Source organism: Erithacus rubecula (assembly GCF_903797595.1).
Source record: "Erithacus rubecula genome assembly, chromosome: 4".
In the NCBI taxonomy this organism is placed as follows: Eukaryota; Metazoa; Chordata; class Aves; order Passeriformes; family Muscicapidae; genus Erithacus; species Erithacus rubecula.
In genome coordinates this window covers 35870550-35882785 of record NC_136686.1, presented here as the reverse complement: position 1 = coordinate 35882785, position 12236 = coordinate 35870550, and the positions used below count along the sequence as shown (strand labels likewise).

Sequence of the window (12236 nt, the reverse complement as noted above, 5' to 3'; positions counted from 1 at the left end):
TATGGAAAGGAATAGGCTTTGGATTTTGGCTTGGAGTCAAGCAAGACCAAAAGCTCTGGTGCATTAAGTGGAGCTGGGAAGAGGCTTTTAAAGAAAGTCAAGGGCTCTCAAAAGCTTTTAGCCCTGGCATTGTTTTTTGCAGGCCATTGCCTGCATCCTTTTTGGCAGCCCATCGTCTTTCTAGGCTTACAACTATGGTCTGGTTTAGCATTTTGGGTTTGAAGAGAGCAAAAGGGCAAATCTCCAGTACATGGGGCATTGCTCAGGGGTTTCCAAAGGAAGATGGGAGATTTCAGATGGTTTCAGTCCTGGCTCCTTTTTCATCTGAGTGTCCTCTTGTGCCATAAATTCTCCTTCTGTAGTTAGAATTAGGTTTTTGGGGGGAGTTACGGCCCAGAGCTCATTTCTGGGGGGAGCTGTGAAAAGGCTTTGAAAGCAATGTGTAGAGTTCAGCAGTTTTCTGCCCTGCTGAGAAGTTTTATCATCCTGGCTGCTGCTGTAGCTTTTTTTTTGCTTCAGCATCACTCCTGCATACATTATATAGTTATTTTCCTTTTTTTGTCCATTAATTTTCACACTCCTGTTTTCATCTGAATTTCTCTTTCTGGATCTGACAGTGTTACAGATATCACATCATGAATAATTTGGGGGAGCTGTTGAATTTTCACATTTGTCTTATACTTGTTATTTTATGAGAGATATATTTTTATGTAAGATTTAGAAATTCCCATTTCCCCACTATTTTTAATATTAGATTCTTTTGAAATTTCAATGAAGAGGGCTCCTTTAATGTATGTGAGACAGTTTTTGAGCAGGAATTCATGGAATGAGATTTTTCAAACCTGGCCACTATTTCAGACAAAGAAAAAAAAAAAAAAGGCAATAAGGCAGGAAGATCAAGAGGCTCTGGTCTGAAGTGGTAAAAATATCAACAGGAAAGATAGAAGGAAAAAAATTAGTTTTCTAGCTATCTAACAGGGCAGGGTAAAGCAAGTCAGCCACTGGCTACCTTAAAGTGGCAAAGCCATGCATGCAATTGCACTGTGAGAAAAAGCTGCTCATCTTCTGTCCCTTTATACACCCCAACACAAGGAAGCTGCCAGCTGAGTGGTGCTTGTCAGGCATATCAGATCATGCTCTAATTGTGATAAACAGTGGTGAGTACACGGTGCCAGGCTTTGTAGCTGGCAAAGCCTTGGGAAAGCCTGGCTTCTTTTTATCGTGATTGCGCTTTGGCCTGAATTCAGTGTTTAAAAAAAAAAACAAAAAAAACCCCAAACAACAAACAATCCAAAATTAACTATTGAAATAAAATGTCTTTTCTTGTTATACATATTCTATTGTTTTATTGGTGTTCTTTAAAAGACTCTGCTTGAAACATTAAATTTTCAATAAGTTAATTTATGACATTACACAGGATTTAATGAATCACATGTGTTTAATCTCTGCCTTGCTTTCTCTTTTCTGATTTCTCAGCTAAAATTTAGGGGTTGATAAAGAATGGCATAATGTCAAAGTTAAAATTTGGAAAGCTTTGGACATTGTCTATTTAGCTTAAGGTTCTAATAAAGTAGAATTCAAGATAAAAAAGCAGGAGGCTGGTGCTGTGTGAGGAATACTTAGAAGTAACTCCACTCTTTTTTATGTTAGTGTGTTAAAAAGCTCTTCAATACAATTTCAGGATTTGGCTTTTCATTCCCCGAATTTCTAATAGAATAAACGATAGTGCATCTATGCTATAAGCAAAAGACTTTCTTTCAGGCATCCAACCCCGGGCAGTTCGAGAGTGACGGCGAGGCGCTGTGGCAGCGGGGACACGTTCCGGAGAGCATAGCGTGTCACGGGCGGGTCGGCATTAACACGGACGCGCCCGACGAAGCGCTGGTTGTCTGCGGGAACGCCAAAGTCATGGGCAGAGTCATGTACCCCTCTGACAGCCGAGCCAAGCAGAATATCCGCGAGGTGAGCGCCGCGCTGCGCTTGGGGCTCTTGCGCTTGCAGCACCAGCCGTGCGGGGCATTGCTGTGGCACTCACAGCCGCTCCTCTGCCCCGGCTGTGCTGAAATGCTGGCTGAGAAAAGGCAGGCTGTGCTCTGCAGAACCATCCCCTGCACGCCTTGGAGAAGGATCTCTGCAGAGGCTGGGAGCTGTCAAACTGAAGGACAGCTGGAAATGCAGATACAAATAGCACTCTGGTGGTGGGGAATGGGAAAAGTGTCATTTTCAATGTGGTCAGGATAGTTGCACTCTCGGCGGTGCCCTAGATGCCGTGCTTAGTGTTTCAGCATGTAAATCTTGGTATTTTTCCAACTAGGTCGATACAAATGAGCAGTTAAGAAGAATAACACAAATGAGGCTGGTGGAATATGACTACAAGCCTGAATTTGCATCTGTTATGGGAATAAAAGATACCCATGAAACAGGTATAAAGTCAGCCCTGTTCACATTTTTCATTAACATCTACTGATATTTATTGTGCCATAGTGCCTTTTAATATCCTGCTATTTCATCCTCATTTCTTAGGTTAGTGCAATTGTACACTGTGCTGTGTATCTCTTGTGGTATAATAATGTCAAAATTATGTATTGCTTGTAATTTTACAACTTCTGTTTCAATTTTTAAAGATGGGAAGTTTAGTTTCCAGAAGTTTAATTAGAGTGAAGTATGTGCTTACAAACAATTCTGTTCTTTCTGCAGAGAAATGAGAATTCTAAATGTTTCTGGGGTTTTTATTTTTGTGGAATAAAACCCCTGAAATCCTGAATTTTCCTGCCACAGAGAAATTCTAGATATTTTTTTGTTTTGCCTGTTGTTTTTAGAGTGGTCAGCAGGTATGCTAGTGTGCTTCCTCACATTAGTTTTTGTTACCTCCTGAACAGGAATAATAGCCCAGGAAGTGAGGAGTCTTTTACCTGAAGCTGTTAGAGAAGTTGGAGATGTTGCTTGTAATGATGGAGAAAAAATAGAAAACTTCCTCATGGTTGACAAGGTATGGTCCTGAGGGAACAGTATTTAGACTGTTCTTTCATGTGGGGAGCTATGGACACATGCTGTGCCCCATAAAAAGCTGTAGCTCCCCACATGTGTTACAGAAACAGCATTCAGTGAATCATCAAGAAAAATTGAACCACTAGCTGTTAGTAAAGGGCTGAATCTTTTCATGACAAGAAGTATCTACATTAAAAACTTATTAAAGTACTATGTAAACATACAGTTAAAAATAAAAAGTCCTAACTTTTCTGAATAAAAGTGGGTAGTGATTTCATAGCATTGATTCAACAAGTGCTACTCCAAAATATTTTTTTGTGCTTAAGATAATTAAATGTTCCACAAATGAATTAAGCAATGATGGCATTCAATTTGTTAAATAAAACTTCCTTACTGTAATCCTGGTATAACCTCTACATACCAAATCCAAGAGCTAGGGTTTTTGTTGTTGTTGTTGTTTTGGCAATCTGAAATGCTTTTTATAGGTTCAAATTAATATGTTATGAAACGTCACACAAAACAGTTACCATGCTAATAGGTTGGAAACACTGCTGAGGTATTGTCCTGTGCTCTCTTGTCCTCCTTTTCCTGTAGAAATGTGACTGCAAGGGACTGTCAGTCAGAGTTCAGTCACAAGGCTGCAGACATCACTTGTCTCAAAGCAGCCCCTCTGCTGAGTGCTGGTTCACTGCATGCCAAAGACCACTTCCCAGCTTTTTCCCACTTGCAGATGATAATGAGAAGAGGGAGGTTTTAGAGAAAAGGGATCTTATCTTGTCTGGATGATATAATGAACACAATCCTGCATTCATTGTCATAACACATTCTTTCATTTTTCTACAGAAAACAAAATTTGCACCACCAAACTTGAAGAAAATATCTACAAAAATATTGTATTTCACTTGTCATTTTTTGATAGGCTATAACTAATTTAAATTCATAGATTAAATCTTCTATGTTGGATTCCATATAAAAGAAGTATGAATTAGACATCTTGAATAAAGCTGTGGAAAGAGCACTTCTGGAGATACTGTTGAAAAGTAGATTTTCAGAAAATTTGGTCTATTTGGTCAGGGTTCCAGCCTGATTTCTAGATGCTAGCAGAAGAGCAGAGTGATGGTAGGTGAATCCAGGTTAGTTTTGCCCTTCAGGCCTTCCTATTATATTGTATGACAGCTGTAGCATTGCTTGTCAGATTTTTTGTCTGACAGAAGTTTAAGCTGGAGAATTGAGCTTTTGATTAATCTCTCTTCCTTGCTGAAATATCACACAAAATACCATCTCTAAAAGTGCCTCACAGCACTGCTATTTGGACCCATCATGTTTTTTTTCTCTGTACTTTGGGTCACTGGAGAGTGCTTGCCAGGATGTCTTCCAGGGATGTGACCTACAAATGGAGAGTGCCTACTTTCTATTCATCCTGTAGGGTGTGATTCTGCTGTGTATGTGGCCCAAGCAGGAATGGATTGTTACAGCAAAGACTTATTTGCTGCTTAGCATTTTCTTGATTACTTGTCTAGATCTGGATCTGGAATTACTTTACAGGCACTTCGATGTTTTAATAGGGTCAGATAAATCTGTGTTTTCTCCTCTTTCTCCTAACACTTGAGGCAGAGTATATGAAATTTCCCAATTCCATTACCTTTGGGTGACAGGATTGGGAGAGACCTCTGTCCATTTAAGAAGTGTATTGAATTCAGAGATTTGGAACATGTCTTCTTCAGGTGGAACATCTGATTTAAATTTCTGGAGCTCCCAGCTCCAGTTTATCTCAGCAGTTTGAATAGTGAATGGACAGTGCTTCATATTTTTTCTTTCAGTTTGGCAGGTGATGAGACCTTGAACTTTGTTATCTCATATTCCAAGTTTATTTCCAGATATGTAGGGAGTTGGGTGGTTTTGTGTCTCTTTGTCAGTTTGGAGCTGTTGAACTCTGTAAAATTAATTTATTGCATTACACATTTGAACCAGGCTTTGCTACTTTCTAGAGAAATGACTCAACTATGTGGCATTTGGTTTTTTGAGACAGAATCTTTTCTTCTCAGTTGCACTGAGACTCAGTACTTTGTCACTAGAGGGGCAGTTAAACTCTGATCAGTCCTTTTCCCCTCAAATAGACTATTCCTTCATTTTGCCAGAAGAGCAATTTTCTCAGCTAGTTGAAGCCACCTAGAAGTAATTCATGCTTGATTTGAAGACAATGGAAAGGACAGCTGCCACATATCATTGATATGGGAGGACAAGTGTCCATATAAGTGATTTCACAGTTCTAGGTACAAGAGATTATTTTAAAGTCACTTCTTATTTAAATGGGCTGTTGGTATTATGGCAGTAGGGAAGCTTGTGACTTGCCCCTGATAATGTGCTCTGATTCTGTTTACATGAAAAGGTGTCTGGTTTTGTGGAATGCAGTCACCTTTAAAAGAAAGGTGTGAATGGCTTTTAAAATGTGAAAGGCAAAACTGCTTTTACCTTACTTCTGCATAACTTGACTAGACTGGAACACTAAGCAATATTAACTGCAGTAATAGCTTTGTCCAATGGCACCAGTCTGGTTGTACATTAGTATCAGAAAGCCATTCTTCCAAACACAGCAAAGTACTCTTCTACAATGCTCCTGCAGTGGATCAGTAACCATTTTTGACTCAGAAATTGACAAAGTACTTACTACCTGGATGGTTATACTGAGCAGCAGATTGACACCTAGATGATAAGCAGGGGTAGGAGATTAGGAGGCTTTTCCTGGGTAAAATATCCAGAAGAAGTAAATGGAGGGTGTCTGAACAAAATGTTTTAGTTGCAGAGATGATCATGTTATTAGACCATACAAGACTCCTGTAACAGACTGGAGAGGCTGAAGGGGAGAGCAAAATATTTTACAATCACAGCTTGATGTCTGGTTTGGTTTTTAATCTGTCTCACTTATCTCTGTGTGATTAACATTATGTGTACTACACAAATAGAAACTCTGGTTTGTCTGAGCCTACCTAATGCCTGTAGGGAAATGGTTGGATGTGCTAAGGGATTTTAAAATCCATGTTCAGCTGCAGCACTGAAAATCAAGTAGTAGATGCATACTAGATGGAAGAGAGTTAAGGTTTCAACACAGTATGAAGGTAAAACACAGTTTAAATTCTTAGTGTCAAAAGCCCTTCAGCTTCTTCAAATTTTTCTGCAAATCCTTATTTTCAATTTACTGGAAATTAAATGTCTAACAATAGGGCTTTATGGTCATATATGCACCCATCTACAGTGAGATAACTGGTTTTTACATAAATGAATTCTGCACTCATTTCTGCTTGATACATCTGATGAATATACTATTCATCTACTATGTACCTACTTCTGTCATTGTTTTCTTCTCAGGATCAGATCTTTATGGAGAACGTTGGTGCTGTAAAGCAGCTTTGTAAACTAACAAACAATCTTGAAGTCAGAATAGAAGAATTGGAACAGTGGAATAGGAAACTGGCCAGGCTGAAACGGATGAACAGTTTAAAGTCAACAGTCAGTGAAGAGAGCAAAGTCAGGTACCTTGGCTGGGATGTTCTCTGGTATTTGTCACACAAATTGTTCAAGTGATCTCTGCGATAGAAGTGAAAACTGATTTTGCTTGACAGTAGAGTTCAACTATTTTCCAGTATTTAAGCTGTGCAAAAGACCCCAAATTCTCTTATTTTTTTTAGTCACTGACAAAATTTATGTTTGAAATGTCTTTTAAATAGCAGTAATTTTTGTAATTGCTTCTGTTGATTAAGGAAAAGGTAGATTATGTCCAGTTACTGCTCTGGGACTTAGAAATTGCTTCTAAGGCAAATCTGCAGAGCTTCATCTGCAATAAAGATTCTTCATTAGTGCTTCAGTGGAAGTGATGAGTGTTTCCTGTTTCTAAGCCATTTCCCAAAGTTTTCATTGAAATCAAATGTAGCATTTAAGAGCATTCAGATGATTGAATTAACTGGAGACCTTTGCCATTGAAAATGAATCTGCTGATACTTCTGCCTTTCCCTTTGTAAATGTTAAAATTGCAAAAGCAAGTGACATTAACACATTAAAAATGTCTTTTCTTCATTAATTAGTTGCTGAAGCATTTAAATGTTAAAGAGGTCTTGTCTCTTACAGCAGGTATAGTCAAGCTAATAGTCCCTTGCCATCAATAAAATCAGTCCCGCTAAAATCCAGGAAGGTGAGTCAAATTAAATCCTTGTCTGAGTCATTCACTGTGATTGGCTTTAACTTTCTCTTGCCTTTATTGTGGTATAGGAAGTGAATACTCATTTCAAAGGGATCATATGAGAGAGGAAATACATATGTTGACCTTTTTCAAGACATCTTGCTAGGCTGCCAAGCCCTGTTTTTTGAACCAATGCTTATTTCCCTACCTTGCTTTTGCCAGTGCCAAAGAGCAAGAGAAAATAATAGGTCAAATATGTTATGTACCATAATGACAGTCAAATGCTCCATCATCCAAGATTATCCTACTTATCTGGAAAGTGTCTCTCTTTTTTGTATTTATACCAGTCCTGCTTTAACATGTTCTGAGCACATACTGAAAGCTGCTGAGCTTTTGGTTCTGGACACTTACTGAGTTCTTAATTTGGTTTAGAAATAATTCAAAAGTAGGAAAAATGGCAGGAAGAAAGGACAAGGAGCTGTTATTTTTTATGTATTCTTTCATCCTCTGTAATGTTTGTGCCTCCACACTATCAACAATGTACAGTGAACTAGCAGTCTTAGAGATGATTAATTACAAATCTTTAATTAAGAAATTTTTCTCTGTAGATGTTGCCCCCTCTATAAAAGTGACCATGAAAAAAACAAGGGTGAGATCAAGTCAACCTAGTGTAGTACTTTTTAATCTACTAGTAGTTGTTTAAATGTCTGCCACTTGAATTAACCAAACTGGTTTTTTTAACCCTAGGTTTGTCTGTCAAAGACCAAAGAATCTTGCTCCGTGAAGATTTTCCGGGTGACTATAATAGCTTTGATTGCTATTATGGCACTATGGTAACAATTAATTAACAACAATTTGACTTGTTTCTCCCTTCCCCTTCCTACTTATCTGAAAGTATATAGCACTTTATGTCCTCCTTTCCCCTTCCTACTCAAAGAACACAATGTACTAAAATTAACAAAGAAAATCGCTGGTAATATTGTAAAGTTGAAATCATTGTATATGAGTAAGGTACTCATGATGGGCAGACAGCTGATCTCTCTCCATGTCACTACATTTGGGGCACCTTGAGTGTGTCTCAGTGGCTTGTACTACAGGTGCAAAACTGGACTCTGCATGTTTTATCCAATCATTCTGTGCCTAACTACAATGCCTGATGTACAGAGTGATTCTGCTGTGTGAAATGAAGCTGAACTTGTTCCCACTGTATTGTGCAATTATATGACTGAAAGTTTGACTTGTGGAAAGGAAAGTACACTCTGGACTTCCTGAAAATTCAGAAAATTGCCATTTTTTGTCTCCAGACTGAAAACCTATGGCTTACAATCTCTGAATTGGTGGTGTAATCTATTTAGGTTGGAAACTGGCCATGTTTTGTGTTGAATGCAAGTATATGAACATAATACTGTATGCAAGTATCTGATCTAAACCTCATTAAATTCAGCTGAAATTTTTCCCACTAAAAGGAAAGTTAACAGTTTATCTTTCATAAGCATTAACATAGTTAACACTTGCATGACTGCATTTCTACATGATGCTTCAAGGTATTATTCATATTGTGTTGCATAAAAGATGATGTAAATCTACAGAGCAATTCTCTTTCTACAGTGCTTTGACAATATGGAGCCTGTATTTACTTAGCATTCATGACAGCCGTTTTGAAAAGCATCCAGTTTACAGGCAAGTAATTAAATTACCATTAGTGAATTCAAATTAGTAGAATCAGTAATAGGCTGTGGAGCAGTTTGTTTTGGTCCTCAACTCTAATGTCCATTTCCTAATGAATTGTTTTTCTTCATCAGCAGTACCCCATCTTCTGTTCTAGTCTCTCCCTCTACCACCACAGCAGGTACTGTGTCTCTGCTGATCTGCATACACATAATGGGCTATTATAAAATGCCAGTACACAGCATTTGTGAGAGTTATAATTATATTTTATTTTTGCTTTAGCATTGCAGAGGGAAAGCACAGTTTCTCAGACCACACAGCCTACTAGCAGGATCCCTGAAGTGAATTTCTGTGACCTTTTGCCTTGTGACAAGGTCTATTGTTGTCCAATTCATCAACCAAAAGTCAAATCTCTAAGTTATGAAAAAAACAATGCAAAGGAAAAAGGTAAGTTGTAAAGTTAATTATTTATAATTTGTGCAGAGATTGTATGGAAAGTGTGGGGGAAGGGACAAGGTAGTTTATTATTTATTGGTAGTGAGCTTTCTACAAAAGAGCTTAGTCCAGAGGATTTAAAAAAAAATCTTGATATAGCTAATCATCATTGCAGTCTATATGCTTTTGAAAAATCTGGCCTGGTTACCCTTAAGGATTTGGGGCCCTAAGATGTTTTGTCTGGTGTCACTGTATTTCTTGGCCATTTTTGGTAAATTATTTGATGTGAACTGGAAAGTCACTAATCCCTTGAATTAACCTTTGGCTACAATTGGATGGGAGTTGATTGGAGGTAGCAGAGGATAAATTAACAAATATAAAAATACTCCAAAAAACTTAATTGTGTCACAATGTGATGGTACTACATCTTTTCTATGGGCTGAAACAAAATGCCAACTGCCTGAAAACATAAAATTATGACTGTTCAGGCAGGGATTTTTAGTATTATTATTTGAAGACAGAGCTCTATAAAATAAAACAGTTCTACTGAAATTAATTCTATTACTAATATTGCCTGCCAGATATTACATGTGTAGTGTGTGAGAAGATGCATTGTTTACAACTTTTATAATATTTATAAGAAAAGGTTAATGCATAAAGGTATGCTTAAATTGTGAGAATATGTATTCCTCTTTCCCACTCCTTAACACACCCAGTGTCTGGAAGCAAGTGTTAAAAATACTAGACCAGCATTCACACTTTTCCTATCTTGGCCTTGGGAAAAATTCTTGCTTTAACAGTCAAGAAAGTGAAGTGAAACTGGGGATAGATGCAGTTGAGCCTCTGAGGTACCAGAGTCTGCCAGGGCATTGCCAGTTGCTGGACACTCTCAGCATGGGCTGTTTCAGTGGGACTCACCCACTGGCCATTCTCCATTCCTCAGACAAGCTGTGTGTGAGTGGTCTTTGAGATCCTTGTGATCAGTGCTGCAGTAAGCTCTGTGGCAGATAGTGCTCAGTACAGTGCTTTCAAGAGGTCATACCTGAGTGATTTGTATTGCTCTGAAGGCTGAAAGAGTGTTGATTAATTAAGAAGACATTAATCTCATTTATAAATGAGGGAATTGTAGATGGATGAAATTGAAAAATGAAAACCTTCATCCTCAGCTGGCTGCTTCTGATATTAGGTGGAAAGAGAAGATAAGAATAAACACAAAGCATTACCTTCTCAAGGTCTTATGCTCCAAATAGCATTAAGACTGGATCCAAGAGTGAAAAAATCAGCACAGTACACAAACTACTGAAATATTTCAGTTCTGCACAAGTTTAATGAACCTGAATACATCCCCAGATGGAAGGTAACAATGTCAATACAAAATCCAAACAGAAGGAAAACCAACAAGCTGTTTAATGTAGCTGTAGCCAAGATAAATGAAAAGGAAAATGTTTTCAGAACATTTCAGAACAGCTGAGAGTTAAATATGGGGAATAATCAAGATAAAAAGTGCATACCTTAGAATCAGCCGAATATTCCTATTCATAGAAAGGTAGAACTGTTTGAAATTGCAATTAAATAAAATTATAATTTAGGAGTTATTGCAACATTTTGCTGTTCCACAATGCAATACCTGAATTCAGTGGGTGCAGACTACTATGGAGTGCATCCACTGTAGCTCCTCATCCTTTGAACCCTGGATTTGTTGATGAAAGTTCAAATAGAAACAAAAGCATTCATAGGCAAGAGAAAATTTATTAAACAAAAACTCAGCACATATTTGTGTCATCTAGCTTAATGTGACCTTGTTTTTTCATATTTTCTTTTAACTAATTTCTCTGGAGGACTTAGGCTTTTGTACTTCTATTGATTTCAGTGGAATTCAGGAAAGTGAATACCCTTCAGCATTTGGGCCTTTTCTACTCTCTGCTTCCATGCCATAAGTGCTCATTGCTTAATGTTAAGTGTCACCAATAACCAGGAGCTGTCCTTACTTGTTTTTCCCCAGTGTCTCTCCTCTCACAGTGAGAGGTTGGTGAGAGCTCCTGCTGGATTTTGGTCAGCCTCATGCATTCACATTTATTGCCTTCAGGGGGTAGTTAACAGATTTATAGTAAAGTACCACCATTATGAGAAATCACCAGCAGATTTTTCCCACATTGCTTACAGATATTACAGCGCACAATAGAGTATTGGAAGGAAAAGAAAAAAACACCAACTACATGAGTTTTTTGTAATCTTATTTGGAGATTACATTACGTTCTTGTCATGTTTGTAGCTCTACATTTGTTACTGAATTTGTTCTTCAACACCCCACATGAGTCTTTGAGAAAGCCCTAAGTGTTACTGTATGTGAAAGAGAGGAATTTATTTACAATTTATTGAACGTTGCTGTGGTGCTTTGTGATAGTTCTTGGTCTTCTCAATTGGCACTTAGTATTCAAAATTTAGATTGCAATATCTGATAGACCAATGAAATGGCAATTTTATGATGAGTGAAAACCCAAGTGAAAATAAAGTTCTATGCTAGTTACTGACTCAGTTTTAATTAAAAAAAAAAAAAAAAGATAGTTGAAATCTTAGTGAAGTAAATCTGTCTTTGTCCTGGTTTTTGTACCAAATTCTGATACTGCTTAAGGCTTTCTTCCTCCATCTGCAAACCAATAAATTTTAGGTGTTTATCCATCCCAAGTTTTTAATAAATATTCCTACCAACACTTGTGTGGGCTGAACTATTTTATCTACATAGAGCAATCCTTCACCTCTACTAGAGGATATAGGTTTTCTACAGAATAGCTCTCTGCTAATGAAAATACAAAATTATAGTGTTTAGTACATTGCTAGCATATCTGGAATATTGAGAGAAATCAGGAGAAAATGGATGTGTGACAATTAGTTTGTGAATTAAAGGGAGGAATGAAAGAATGAGCAGGCTTTTATTAGATCTGCCCCAAGATGAGTGTGTACATGTGTGATT

At 37.7% G+C, this 12236-nt stretch overlaps 1 protein-coding gene across 1 annotated transcript in view; it reads left to right on the top strand.

Moving 5' to 3' along the window:
- MYRFL (myelin regulatory factor like) overlaps positions 1-12236 on the top strand; it is a gene marked incomplete at its 5' end in the record, with an annotated part of 38340 nt that overhangs the window by 19124 nt on the left and 6980 nt on the right. The window contains 9 exons of the mRNA XM_079304467.1: positions 1762-1962; positions 2315-2423; positions 2880-2989; positions 6355-6518; positions 7111-7174; positions 7910-7995; positions 8771-8842; positions 8965-9011; positions 9113-9277. Of these exons, the coding sequence (XP_079160593.1) occupies positions 1762-1962; positions 2315-2423; positions 2880-2989; positions 6355-6518; positions 7111-7174; positions 7910-7995; positions 8771-8842; positions 8965-9011; positions 9113-9277 (1018 nt within the window). The remainder of the gene's footprint in view (positions 1-1761; positions 1963-2314; positions 2424-2879; positions 2990-6354; positions 6519-7110; positions 7175-7909; positions 7996-8770; positions 8843-8964; positions 9012-9112; positions 9278-12236) is intronic.